General features: G+C 42.1%; 1 protein-coding gene across 1 annotated transcript in view; it reads left to right on the plus strand.

Annotated features, from left to right (window-relative positions):
* Positions 1–15,049, plus strand: part of PTPRO (protein tyrosine phosphatase receptor type O) — a 155,369-nt gene that overhangs the window by 84,343 nt on the left and 55,977 nt on the right. Inside the window, exons 5-10 of the mRNA XM_070947053.1 lie at positions 619–1,065; positions 2,079–2,240; positions 5,831–6,033; positions 12,344–12,464; positions 13,261–13,454; positions 14,618–14,729. Of these exons, the coding sequence (XP_070803154.1) occupies positions 619–1,065; positions 2,079–2,240; positions 5,831–6,033; positions 12,344–12,464; positions 13,261–13,454; positions 14,618–14,729 (1,239 nt within the window). The remainder of the gene's footprint in view (positions 1–618; positions 1,066–2,078; positions 2,241–5,830; positions 6,034–12,343; positions 12,465–13,260; positions 13,455–14,617; positions 14,730–15,049) is intronic.

A 15,049-nucleotide genomic window follows, 5' to 3' on the forward strand; every position in this document is an offset into this window, starting at 1 on the left:
TTCCTCCTCTTTGCTTACTTTTGCTGCCTACTGAAGCCCTCAGCTCAGTTCAAAAAATACAGCTCTCAATTACCCAAACTTTGTCCATCCTTAAATTATACCGTGAAATGGCCTGACAAAGTGGCACATAGAAAGGAAGCGGAGATTCTAATTTTATTAGAAAGATTATAGGAAATTTTTCTGAAGTTGTACCTCTTGATAGATCCTATGCAACTCTTATGAAAGCTGTGTCCTTCTTTCTTTCTTTTTAGGTGATGCATTTCCTTTATCGTTTTTATTTTAATGCATAAAGAAGGTTGCATTATACTTTGCGTCTACCAAGCCTCCCTTTAATCCCCTTAAGAGTTCTAGCAAATATCTGAAAAGGTTGCTGCATTTGGTTTAATCCCATATGCAGAAAAGGGCAGGTTGTAGTGGTATGATTCTGTAGAGAAAAAATAAATCAAGAGGACAAATTCAAATTAATTCTTAAATTGCTTTTGAAAATCACTGCCTCAGTTTGATGGTAGGCTGACCAGCTGCTTAAAATGACGCATCCCCTGTGCAATGAGACCTTCTGTTCCTACAAACCTAGGGCAGTAAGTGAATGTTATAAATATGCCTTTTGATCTTTTTCAGTTCCCTATCCACCGCGAAACGTTTCTGTACAAATTGTACGCAAGAATAGCCACGAGAACTGGGAAGAAGAGCACAGTGGGAATTCCCCAGAACAAACCTTCTTGGAGACACAGAATGTTATCGGGCAGGAAAAAGTTACTCCTGTGTTGGATGAGATATCTGAGCTCCCAACAGTGAACGCTTCCTATATTTGGCCTGATTATCCAGCTAACGGCAGTGATTATGAAAGCACATCCCAGCCTGATTGGTGGACTAATGAATCTGAGGATGAGAATGAGTTTGTTAATGCAGTGCCAAGGGATTATGAGAACCTCATCCCAACTGTAGAACTTGGAAAACCTACTCCAGGAAGTCCATCATTCCTTCCGGTGCAAATGGTGTTGAGCTGGTTACCTCCAAAACTGCCCACAGTATTTGATGGCTTCCACATTCGTATTAAGAGAGAAGGTAACAAGCAACATAAATCAGGATGTTAAACCCTGGAGTTTTAACCCCACAGTACAGTTCTAGACTGCGCATATCAAACTATGTTTGTTAAAGATACATAGGTGGAGACTTTCTTTCCACATAATTATATTTTACTTTAAGAATAGCTTGATTAAGGCAGCCCTGAAACCTGTTTGGCTTCTTTTGATACATAACTAAATTTTACTTGACTGTTGTCTTAGTTTGACTTATTGTTCTTAACCGAGAGATTCATTGTTTCTCTCAAAAATATAATTAAATATGAACATTTTAAAATGTATTTTGACCTGGATGATTTTGTAGACATAAATATATCATATTTTAAAATGTTATTTTTTAACAGTGGAGTCTAGATCAGCGGTGAAATCCAAATTTTTTTACTACCGGTTCTGTGGGTGTGGCTTGTGGGCATGGCGTGGTTTGGTGGGCACAGCTTGGTGGGCATGGCAGGAGAAGAATACTGCAAAATCTCCATTCCCACCCCACTCCAGGGGAAGGATACTGCAAAATCCCCATTCCCTCCCCACTCTGGGACCAGCCAGAGGTGGTATTTGCTGGCTCTCCAAACTACTCAAAATTTCTACTACCAGTTCTCCGAACTGCTCAAAATTTCTGCTACCGGTTCTCCAGAACCTGTCAGAACCTGCTGGATTTCACCCCTGGTCTAGACACTCTTTTGTCTAGACTCTTTTGTCACCCCTTTTATCTCGAAAACAATTGGACCATAGTTGGAAAATACCTTCTTCAGATATTCTATTGTCTTCAGTGTTATGCTAGTTTGAATGGATTCCTTGATAATTAGTTCAAGGGAATTTGTTTCTCCTTCTTGGCTACAGCCATTCCCAACTGTTGGAGACATATCCTAAAAGTAAAAAAAAAAAACAAAAAAAACCCCAGCAAATTAGCCCTCTTAAGCATTTCGAATCGTAGATATTTTTTCCAGAATCGTTCCAATTGCAGTTTATTCTCATATATCATCTCCTATCTTGATTTAGAGAACTTCACGGAATTCCTGACCGTTGGAGAAGACGTTCACGAACTTGTCACTGATCTAAAAGAACCAGGAAAATATACATTAACAGTTACAACGTTTAGCTCCTCTGGATCATGTGACGAACGGGAAAGTCAATCTACCCAAACTCTTCGTTTTTATATTAGTAAGTTTAGATATTCGTATGATATATATGGGTAGCTGTAAAAAATTATAGTTATTTTCTCACTAGTGATTTACAGCGCCTTATAGCTTCATCCAGCTATCTTTGTGGCAAGATAAAGTGTCTCTTCACGGTGATTTATTGGTACAGCAATGGTTAGATGATGCTGTAACACACTATAAATCACTAATAAAAAATGACCTATAGCTAGTTAATGTTCTGGTTCATCGGTGATAGATATTCTTTCTATTTTATTTGCTTGTGTTCTGTATTTATTAATTTCCATCCCATCCTGCTATCTACCTGAGCTGTAAATAGTCCCGAGGACAACATGAGCTGATACAACGTCTTTTGCATGAGAGAACACTTGTGATGTGTTCCATCTTTATAATATTTGCTCCCTTTGCAAGTAAAGAATAAGTACTAAAAAGTAATCATACAGGACAGCATTGGAGCAACCTTTGGAAGGTACTATTTTATTCCGATCCATCTTTCAAAGAACTGTCTGCTGTTTCTATCTACCAGCCTCTCCTTCCCTATTATATCCTCCTCTTTCTTTTCTTCATTAGTTTATAATATAAAATACAAAAATGCAAAAGAACATAGCAGGAAAATAAGGGAGGGAGAAGGGAAATTGTAGGAAAAAGGGGAAAAAGAAAGAAAAGGTATTGACTTCTGACTCCCTTTATTGCAGTAGAATATGATAATAGCAATAGCACTTAAACTTATATACCACTTCACAGTGCCTTAAAGCCCTCTCTAAGTGGTTTACAGAGTCAGCATATTTCCCCCAAACAATCTGGGTCCTCGTTTTACCCATCTTGGAAGAATGGAAGGCTGAGTCAACCTTGAGGCGGTGAGACTCAAACTGCCAACTGCTGGCAGTCGGCAGTCAGCAGAAGTAGCCTGCAATACTGCATTCTAACCACTGCGCCACCACAGCTCACTAAGCAGAATACAATAATAGCATCAAACCTCAACTTTTTACTTGGACATAGTAGTATAAAGTAGCCATTTCTATAACAAATAATTAATATCTAATCGGTAAAACTCCAAATCAACGGTTCATTATTTTTCTCCACCTCAAGCACAAAGTCCAGAAGCGGTTTCCAAGCAGAAACGAAAGTAATTCTGTTTGTTTTTCCCCTTTAATCAAAGCAGTCAATTTAGCCACCTCTGTTAACTCCCATCAATTTTTGTAGCCATTCATCCATGGTGGGAATCAAAGTGTCCTTCCATTTTTGTGCATTAGGTAATCTTGCTGCTGTCAACATATATCAAAGTTCTAAATTTTTCCCAAGTATTTTTCCATTAAACCCAAAAGGAAAGTTTCTGATTTTATCTTTATATATCCTCCTCTTTCTTATACACACACACACACACACACACACACCCATGCTTTCTGCTCAGCTAGAGGATTCTCATTTTGATGGCTATCTCATTAGGAATCACAGAGAAGTGATTGAAGGACCATCTTCTATCTCCAATCAGAATGATGCAGTTCCTTTAGCTGGCAGGGCAGGAGAAGTGGCAAATTGGAGCTTGCCTGCCATCTGCTGCCTTCCCAGTTCATCTCCCAAACATGCCACCACTCTTTAAAGTGGCTTATCATGCGAACACACTCTCTATGACTTGCTCTGAGAAGGAACAGAAGGTGTACATTGCGAAGGGCTGCAGCATCTGCCTGTGGGCATCCTTGCAGAATATCCTTAATCTCACTACTGAATTTACCAGTTTTTTTATTTCATATAATACACAGAACCAAAAGCTAATCGAATGGGCTTGGTTTACGTAAGACCTTAAGTCCAAATCTTCAAACAAAATCAAGGACAGGTTAAAAGTACAGGTAGTCCTTGACTTACAATAGAGTCCCAAATTTCTGTTGCTAAGCAGGACAGTTGTTAACTGAACTTTGCCCCATTTTACAAGCTTTCTTGCCACAATTGTTAAGTGGATCATTGCAGTTGTTAAGTTAGTCAGACGGTTGTTAAGTGAATCAGGCTTCCCCATTGACTTTGTTTGTCAGAAGGTCGCAAAAGATGATAATATGACCCCGGGACACTGCAACGATCATAAATATGAGTCCATTGCCTAGCGCCCAAATTTTGATTACATGACCATGGGGATGCTGCAATAGTTGTATGTGTGAAAAATGGCCAAAAGTCCCTTTTTTCAGTGCTGTTATAACCTTGAACTGTTGTAAGTCGAGGACTACCTGTAATAATGTTTAACATGTAAATGCAGGGAGATTTTAACTGATTTGGTTAAGCCATGCTGGGGAAATATAACTGATGTCTTACTTTAGGACTTCACAGAGAAAATCGTGTTGAGTAGCATAGCTGATCCAAGATTGAGTAGTAAAGTTGTGTGGGATGGAAGCCATAGTTCTTCCTCTAATTCCAGATCTTCGTGGGTCACCTCTGTGTAACCATTCTTGGCATATTGAATTTATGTTTACCGACAAAGAAATAAGGGAAATTAGTATAGATCAGGGATGTCAAACTCCCGGCCCGCGGGCCAGATGCGTCACGAGCTGACTACGCCCATGCCCAGTTTAGCAAAGGGGGTGGGAAAATCACAATATGTCACTTGACACTGCTGTGACAACGCGAGTTTGACACCCCTGGTATAGATCTATTTCAAGCTATTTAGCTCTCATCAGCTAGTCATACCCTTCCTGCATTCAAATCCCAGAAGGGTATGGCTAGCTGATGAGAGCTAAATAGTTTGAAATACCCTGTTTTCCTGAAAATAAGACATCCCCTGATAATAAGCCCAGTTGGGCTTTTGAGAGCATGCGTTAAAATAAGCCTGCCCGCAAAAATAAGCCCTCCCCGAAAATATTTAAATGCAGAGCTGGAAATCAGGTAAGACAGCAAGAAGAGCCCCATCTTGTTCCACATGCCCCAAAATAATAAGACCTCCCCGAAAATAAGGCCTAGCATTTATTTCGGGGTTCAAAAAAATATAAGAGAGGGTCTTATTTTCAGGGAAACATGGTAGATCTATACTAATCTCCCTTTATTTCTTTGTCGGTATATATAAATTCAATACAAAAATAGTTTGTCACGAAAGTGTCTGCCTGCGAAGGCTCCTGGATCGGGGCTGAAAGGCGAAAGCGGAAGCAATACACTCCATCTCATACTTGAGTAGACCAGGTCCCACTGGAGGAAAAACACTCATTCTTGCCATGCTAAGTCTGGAGACAACTAATCTTATTTCAGCCAGAGAGAAGCACAACTATTAATGGTGACTACCAGTGGTGGGTTTCAATTTTTTTTACTACTGGTTCTCTGGGTGTGGCTTAGTGGGCGTGGCATGGCATGGTGAGCGTGGCTTGGTGGGCGTGGCAGGGGAAGGATACTGTAAAAACTCCATTCCCACCCTACTCCAGGGGAGGGTTACTGCAAAATCCCCATTTCCTCCCGATCAGCTGGGACTTGGGAGGCAGAGAATAGATGGGGGTGGGGCCAGTCAGAATTTTTACTACCAGTTCTCTGAACTACTCAAAATTTCCACTACCGGTTCTCCAGAACCTGCTGAAACCCACCTCTGGTGACCTCCATCATTTCTGGCTTCTGATGATATCTTAGGTCCTACAGGAGAATTGATAGAAGAGCTGACAGAAAAGCCTCAGAATGTTGCAGTGACTGTGCTGAGCAGCACCACAGCCTCTCTGTCTTGGACAACCTCTCAGGAGACCGCTGGGAACAACAATACCATCATGTCCATTGTTTCCTTGACGTGCCAGAAGCAAAAGGAGAGTCAAAGGCTGGAGAAACATTATTGCACAGAGGTAAGTGCAGGGCTGGGCTTCAAACATTTTAGCAAGGGGTTCTCTTCCCAGTTGCTAGGTGGGCATGGCCTAGTCGATCTTCTGCATCATGGTGGGTGGTGGTGGTGGTGTGGAGGGGCATTTTTGCCCTTCCCAGGCTCCGGAGGCTTTCTTTAAGCCTCTGGGACGGCAAAAACAGCCTCCCGAAACAGCCCGTTTCCAGCCTTCCCAAATTTCCGGTAGGCCCATTTTTCACCCTCCTCTATCCTCCGCACATGTCCTGCACTTACCTGCATTCAAAATGGGCCTCTTGGGGTCTACTGGGAGGGGAGGGGCAGGGTGAGCGGGGCCAGCCAAGAGTGGGATTTGGGGATTTGAACTGCACAGAATCTTAGCTAGAGGTTCTCCCGAACCCCTGTGAACCCACCCCTGGATAAGTGGCACACATTCCTTCTCTCACCTTGCTGATATTGGTCTGGGTGCAGATTTCATCAGCGTCAGAGGGGGCTTTTTGAACTTAAAGAGGCTTAAATCAAACGCAATTAACTTGTCTTGTTGATTTTGGTGTCTGTACTCTAAAGCAGGGGTCTCCAACCTTAGCAACTTTAAGACTTTAAGACAAAGCTGGCTGAGGAATTCTGGGAGTTGAAGTCCACAAGTCTTGAAGTTGCCAAGGTTGGAGATCCCTGTTCTAAACATAACCTTGTCAGGATTGAAACCCATTATCCTGTGCTCTTATTCCTGTATAGAAACCTGGGATTCATTTGATTGAAGGGGTATAATCTGAAAACGCACCTCTGTCTGCCCCCTCCCCCCAAAGCCTTGAGTGTACCCACAGAGCTGCCTCTGAAATGGAAATTACATTGTAAAACCCAAAGATGCTTTTTTCAAGAGGCAACTGGACTTTCTGGTTTTTCTTTGAAGACATTTCACTTCTCATCCAAGAAGCTTCTTCAGCTCTGACTGGATGGTGGGGAATGGAAGGATTTATACTCCTTGCAGACAGCTGGTCATTTGTATTCTTTCAGTGGGTCATTAAATCACCTGGAGGTTTATCTGTGTCATCAGGATCACCTGAGTAGTGCGAATTGATGTGGAACCTTCTTGGAACTGTTGAAAGGACTGTGTTGTAGATTGGAGATAGATGATGGCGTATCCCTCCCCCTCTGTTGAGAGAGGGCTGTTCAATTTTGACATAGATGGCATCTTTAACCCCTTTTTCAAACCAGCCATCCTCTCCGTCCAAAATATGGACTTTGTTGTCTTCAAAAGAGTGGCCTGTGTCTTTTAAATGCAGATGGACCTGCTAAAAGAATGCAAATGTCCAGATGTCTGCAAGGAATATAAATCCTTCCATTTCCCACCATCCAGTCAGAGCTGAAGAAGCTTCTTGAATGAGAAGCAAAATGTCTTCAAAGAAAAACTAGAAAGTTCAGTTGCTTCTTGAAAAAAGCCCCTTTGGGACAACCATGACCTGGATGACTGAGAATCTCCATAGGTTTTTACATTGTAAAAGTTGCCAGTGTTCTTTTTGATTGCATCACACCAGGGGTGAAATGCTCCCGGTTCGGATGGGATCATCTGATCCAGTAGCAATGGCGGCGGGTGGTTCGGAGAACCGGTAGCAAAAATCCCTGCGCCCCCCCCCACCATGCCCAGCTGAGCCGCACGATCATCAGAGGCTTTTTTTTTTTTACTTTTAACCTCTACAATCTCTTCCGACGAAAAAATGCTTTTAAAAGTAAAAAATAAAAGCCTCTGATGATTGCGTGGCTCAGCTGGGATCATCAGAGGCTTTTCAAAGCATTTTTTAAAAAGCCTCTCTGACGATCCCAGCTGAGTTGCCTGATCGGCAGAGGCTTTTCAAAGCATTAGAAAAAATCCTTTGAAAAGTTTAAAAAAAAAAGTTGGCCACACCCACCCAGTCACATTACCCCCCCCAGCAAGCCACGCCCACAGAACCAGTAGTAACAAATTTTACATTTCACCCTTCCATCACACTTATGTCAGGAGCACCGAGGCACTTCCAGGTTCCAGATTAGCGGATGACATCACCATTGCCCAGGGGACACCCAATTGGGGACTCCTTTCATGTCCCCAGCAGGAGCTGGAGTGAAAAACCGGAGCTCACCCCACCTCACGATAACACTCGAGGTTTGAACACAAGTGTCAAGGTTCCGACCATCGAACCCAACCAAGCAATCCGATCTCTTAATGCAAAACTTTATTGAATACATCATTTCAGTGCAGAATGAAAGCAAAACCAGCTCTGGGTAATTCCCGGGCAATGGAATATAATTAAAGTATAGAATCCTCCCTCCCCCATTAGTGCAGGTCACATTGTTCACTTAGGTGTCCAGGTGTTGTTGTGGGAAAGTCTCACGACTCTGGCAGACACCTGCTGAAACGTCCTTGGTTCCCATGAGACAGTTTCTTCTTATTGTCTGGAATACACATTTCAATCCCCCACCCCATCTGTTGGCAAACTGTGAAGCAGTTAAAGTGAAAGCAGCCTGAATATACTTTGAAGCTTGACAACAAGCTTTCAAACCTCCATACCAGCATCCTAACCACGCGAGCCGCCATGCTCCATTCCTTTTGATAGTTGGGTGCAATATAAATTTAATAAGTAAATAAGTAGGTAGAGGTAGTCCTTGACTTGCAACCATTTACTTAGCGCCCGCTTAAAGTTACAAGAGCACCCAAAAAGGTGATTTGCAATTTGTCCTCGCACTTACAACTATCGCAGCATCCCACAATCACATGATATTTTGATTGAGGACTTGGCAACCTGCATACATTTTTGATGGTTGCAATGTCTCAGTTTTCATGTGATCATCATTTATAACCTTCTCAGCCAGCTTCGGACAAGCAAAGTCAATGGGAGGAAAGAGATTCGCTTAACAATTACAGTGATTCACTTAGCAACCTTAGCAAAACTGGTAATACAATTGGGTACGACACACTTAACAACCGCCTTGCTTAGCAACAGAAATCCTGGTTCCAATTACGGTCATAAGTCGAAACTACGTGTACTGTGAATTGAACTGTCCCTTTAATTAGCATGCCAAGACTTGCTTACTCATACTAGCCTCTTTCTTGTGTCCTCCAAAAAGCCACAAGTTCTCTCTTTGCTTTGAGTGACCCTAGTGTGATAAGGAGCTTCCCGCTATGATCATCATTTCCTGCTTTTACCTTAACTTGCCCAATTTCTGCTAGACGCTTAACTATGTCGCTCATCCTGATTACTGTGCGTAACTTTCTCTTGCTGTTTCCTAAATTATACAGTTATTTCCTGACTTATTTTTTTTCCCCAAAGCAAGCTAAGAAACTCTAGAAGTTGGGGTAGGGGATGGGGAGGGAGGATGAAGGTCTTCAAAATTTGTCCAGCAAAGATGACCCATAGTGAGTGGTTTCACAAAGACTTATCTCTTCAAAATGCCCACTGCAGCTGATTGGGGAAGGAGCTCGTCTATGTATGTAAGTGCTCAGAATTTTTCAGTACATCTTGTTGGTGGCTTTTATTCTCATAGTTCTCATTCATTCACTCTTTGGAATCTGACCTGCAGCCACTTCAACCAGCAACACCTCTCCATAAAGAGATCAGGCTAGGTTGATTCAAGGGCACCATGCTATCTCGAGAGTTACGGTTGTTGTTGTTAGTTGCGAAGTCGTATCCGACCCATCGCAACCCCATGGACAATGTTCCTCCAGGCCTTTCTGTCCTCTACCATCCTCTGGAGTCCATTTAAGCTTACGCCAACTGCTTCAGTGACTCCATCCAGCCACCTCATTCTCTGCCATCCCCTTCTTTTGCCCTCAATCTTTCCCAGCATTAGGCTCTTCTCCAGTGAGTCCTTCCTTCACATTAGGTGGCCAAAGTATTTGAGTTTCATCTTCAGGATCTGGCCTTCTAAAGAGCAGTCAGGATTGATCTCCTCTAGGACTGACCGGTTTGATCGCCTTGCAGTCCAAGGGACTTGCTAGTCAGATACAAACAGAGGCAAGTTTGTGTACTTAAAATAGGCATGCAAGTAATGGTGTTTTCACCATTTGGCACAATTCCACATAGTAAATACACAAAATCTGTACAATGCAAAAGTCTTCACAATGGAATTGGGTAGGAGAAAGCAGTGCGCTGATCTGTTTCTCTCATTTGCCTTCTGCCAGTTGGAGTATCTAAACAAGTCCAGATGGCCCTATCCATATTTTGTTTAGTTTTATATGTAAACAAGTAACTCTGGCTTATTTTTCTCCAAACAAGCTGGAATTAAGAGCCAGGAACAACCCGTGGTCTTGGATTACGTTTAATTACGAGAATAGCTATAAAGTTTTTGGTCCTGTGCCAAATCTATCCAGCTTGATTTAGCTGCCCCCACTGATGGGAATAGCAAGTGGGAGCCATGGATCAGTAAGTCCCTACATATCACTCATTTCTAGTTAACCCAGAATTCTTTGCAATTCTGGCTTAGCAGCAAATGGTAAGATGGGCAGTTAATTAAAAATATTGTTATGCTTATTTCTTTAACTGAAAAAATGCATCTACACCCGACACTTAATTTGATCCACTTTCTTCTGCTTAAGTATTGTCCAAAATTCATTTTAGTTATTTATCACATGTATTTAAATCCTGCCTTAGGGAAAGGGAGGGAGGGAGGGAAGGAAGGAAGGAAGGAAGGAAGGAAGGAAGGAAGGAAGGAAGGAAGGAAGGAAGGAAGGAAGGAAGGAAGGAAGGAAATTAAAATATAAAATACAAAATACAAAATACAAAATACAAAATACAAAATATAAAATACAAAATACAAAATACAAAATACAAAATACAAAATACAAAATACAAAATACAAAAGCAAATAGTAGGACACAGAGGGGAAGGGAAGGGGAAGAGAGAAGTGTGGAAGAGAGGGGGAAAAGAAGAAAAGGCATTGACTTCCAACTCCCTCTGCTGCAGTAGAATAAGGCATTAACATTGAACTTCAATTTTTTATACTTTTTTCATAATAGTATAAACTAGCCATTTCTGTAATGACAAATCAATCTTAATTAATAAAACCCAAAATCAAAGTTTCATTTTTTTTCCCACCTCAAGCACAAAGTCCAGAAACAGTTTCCCAATAGAAGCAAAAGTACTTATATACTTTTCTTTGATCAAAATGGTCAATTTAGCCATCTCTGCTGACTGATCAACTTTTGTAGCCTTTAATCCATTGGTGGGAATCAGGAAGGCAGTCCCCTGTTCCATGTTCTCATTAAGGGGAGATCTTCAACGGTCCCTCTCTAGAAGAAGATCAGTCTCTTTCTTTGCAAGGCATTGCCTGATAAATTCCATTGTGCTGTTGTTTCTAACTGAGCGCTTCTAACTCTTGACTGTTCCTTTTAAATGAGTGCAGCAGAAAGTCCCATACCCTTGATTCTATATAACGTTTATATAATTTCTCAGTTATAAGACAAACCTCAAAAGAAATAAATATGCTTATGGCCATATTTTATGGAAAAATACATTTACTATTTTGCATGTTGGCTCTCGTTCATTCATTCATTCATTCATTCATTCATTCATTCATTCATTCATTCATTCTTCTTATGTTACTACACTTAGAGAGATCCACCAAAGAAAGGAGGCTGTAGAAAATGATCATGGATACAGACTGTCCTGTGACAATTGCAGGTGATGGTGTGGATTAGCTCAAAATCACCACCTAGAAATTTGAAAGAATTTCTCAAGCATCCTAAGAACGAAATAAAATTGAAGCATCTTTCCTAGAAGATTTGGGAAATGTTAAAGTGGATTTAGAACGGCCTTAGTACGATATCAGTAACCTCCCTCTTATCACTCCAGCAACTTTTTTGCTCTTTCTCTTTTCTATCTTAAAGCAATACTACACTAGCTTTATTTAACACATAGCAATGGTTTTAATCCAGAGGTGGGTTTCAGCAGGTTCTGACCAGTTCTGGAGAACCAGTAGCGGAAATTTTGAGTAATTCAGAGAACAGGTAGTAAAAATTCTGACTGGCCCCGCCCCCATCTATTCCTGCCTCCCAAGTCCCAGCTGATCGGGAGGAAATGGGGATTTTGCAATAACCTTCCCCTGGATTGGGGAGGGAATGGAGTTTTTACAGTATCCTTCCCCTGGAGTGGGGTGGGAATGGAGATTTTACAGTATCTTTCCCCTGGAGTGGGGTGGGAATGGAGATTTTACAGTATCCTTCCCCTGCCACGCCCACCAAGCCACGCCCACTAAGCCACACCCACAGAACCGGTAGTAAAAAAATTTTGAAACCCACCACTGTTATAATCTGTCCTTATGTCTACTCCTTCTCATTTTTCTAGGTGAATACAAGCAGCAGTTTTATCGAAAACCTTGTTCCTGGGGCTCAGTACCAAGTTGTAATTTACCTACAGAAAGGACCACTAGTTGGGCCTCCTTCTGATCCCGTTACATTTGCTATTGGTAATGTCTGTGCACACGTGTTTCTGTTGTTGTTTTTGCAGTTTGGAAGCCAGTTTTAATGTCCAGGAACCATGTCATGGAAGGAATTAATTGGCTTTGAATGCACAACACAGTCGTGTTATTGAGTTAATTAGATATTTTGATCAGTACAATGCACTAAATTTTGAATTAAGCAGATGGTCTGAGATTACAATATATTAAGCTGCAAAAAAGTAACTAAGGTTGTTAGTCTATGCCAGGGGTGTCAAACTCAAGGCCCACGGGCTGGATCTGGCCTGCGGGGTGCTTAAATCTGGCCCACAGGACCAGCCTGGAAATAGCAAAGGACTGGCCCGCGGTGCCTCTGGCACCCAAAACAGGGCATGGGAGGCCTCCCGCGCACCCCCACACCCTGTTTTGGCTGGCAGGGTTCTGCAGGAAGCCATCCAGCTTGAAAATGAGGTGCAGGGGGCCTGACGCGCCCCTCCATGCCCCATTTTGGCCAGCAGGGTGCTGCAGGAGACGTCTGTCCCGTCTCCTCCTCCCTCCGGCCAGCCCACGGAGGAGAACTACAGTGCTGATCTGGCCCCCGAAGAAATCCAATTTGACTGGTCTAAGCTAACAAAGCTAGCTAAGCATTGCATCTTATAAAACTGCAGCTGGTCAATTTTGGACTACTTAAGAATGTGGTGTAAACATAGCCACTGGCTATCTTTGAGTTGGTTTTTTCTTGATGGGATTTATTTCGCATAGTTGAGAATTTGGAACGTATGACAAATTTCTCTATGTACAACAGCTTTCCATATCTGTTTTACAGTGCCAACTGGGATCAAAGATTTAACCCTTTATCCTTTGGGACCCACAGCTGTGGTCCTCAGCTGGAACAGGCCTTATCTTGGTGTCTTTCGGAAATATATCGTAGAGATGTTTTATTTTAATCCATCAACTATGACTTCTGAGTGGACCACACACTATGAGATAGCAGCAACTGTCTCGCTCACGTCTTCAGTGGTAAAGTGAATTCAACCTACAATTCAAATATTTCTAAACAGACCCCCCCCCAACTAAAATATCCTACTGCTTTTAACAATGGGTAGATATAATCCAATAAAAATCTAATTCATATCATTGCTGACAGAAAAAAACAATTTATTAGGGCTATCCAAAAGCAAGATGAGTATGAGACGAGGGCATTTCTTAATATCTCAGATGAGAACGTTGAAATCTCACACGGGATCAAAGAGGCGAAGTCATCCAATCTCCTGACATTTGAAGAGGTTTAAGACATTCTTTAATTTTATTGAGGGGCTGGTGTTCCATACGATGTTATCCTATATGGGAAATCGCAGAAAATAATCACTTCTGCTGCTCCCAAGGATTTGAGATAGAATTATGGATTGTCTTTCCTAATACATGTCTCCGTGGATCTTCACCCTCAGAGGCCTTTTCTGGGTAAGGTGCCAAGTGAGGCATGTATGATTTTTTTTCCTCAGAGAGGCTTGGTTGATTCCTGCATTGTGGATTTTTCAGCACCATGTGCAACCTGAGTTTTCTGAACTACTTTCCATAGTCTGTTGTCCTTCAGCTACATTCAGAGGTGGTATTCAGCCGGTTCGTACCGGTTCAGGTGAACCGGTAGCAGAGATCGCGGGTTGGCCCATCCACCCGCCCCGGCTCTATGACGTCCTATTTAGGTACGTTTTCAAGACCGGGCGCATGCGTGGAAGGCGCACGAGCGAGTAAAGCACATGCGCGGAAGGCTAGCGCATGCATGGAAGGCTAGGCGAATGCGCGGAAGGCACGCGCACACGGTTAACTGGTGGTAAGAATATTGGAAACCCACCACTGGCTACATTGTGTGCGCAATTCCCAGAATTCTTTGCCAACCCAGTCAAAACACATAATGCTAGGCTTTCTAAATCTGTGCCTTTAATTTTAAGAAGCGTCTTAATTTTTATAAAATAAACCTGTTACTTACAATAGAAGAAAGTATTACCTCTAGTATTACTAGAGGTAATACTGATCCAACTCTTATCATCTCCCTTCTTCCATGCAGGGATTCTTACCATTTTTCGGTATAGTACCTGGCAACCTATGGCCCATTAAAGATCCTGACATCAGTTGCAGACCTCACTGGATTGGAAGCTGATTCTGTCTCTTTTTCTCCTTTTTAGAAAATAGACAGCCTGCTGCCTGCCTGGTACTATAACTTTCGAGTTACCATGGTGACATGGGGAGAACCAGAACTCAGCTGCTGTGATACTTCCACTATTGGTTTCATAACTGGTAAAGGGGAATGTTTGACAAACTTCTGTTTTTTGATGTTTTTCTTGTAAGTCTTCATGTTCATTGAAAGACCCAAGCATCATCTGACAAGGGTGAGCTCCCACTGCAAACGTCATAAATGTGAGTCAGTTGTCAGGTGCCAGAATTTTGATCACGTGACCACGGAGATGGTGCCATAGTCGTAGGTGTGAAAAATAGGTGTCATCAGTCACTATTTTCAATGCTATTGTATCTTCAAATGGTCACTAAATGAACTGTTGTTAGTCGAGGACCGCCTGCAGTCCAATCAGAAGTGGGTTTCAGCAGGTTCTGACCAGTTC

This window comes from Pituophis catenifer, unplaced genomic scaffold (assembly GCF_029215685.1).
Source record: "Pituophis catenifer annectens isolate HBS135680 unplaced genomic scaffold, rPitCat1.0.hap2 SCAF_7, whole genome shotgun sequence".
Lineage (NCBI taxonomy): Eukaryota > Metazoa > Chordata > Lepidosauria > Squamata > Colubridae > Pituophis > Pituophis catenifer.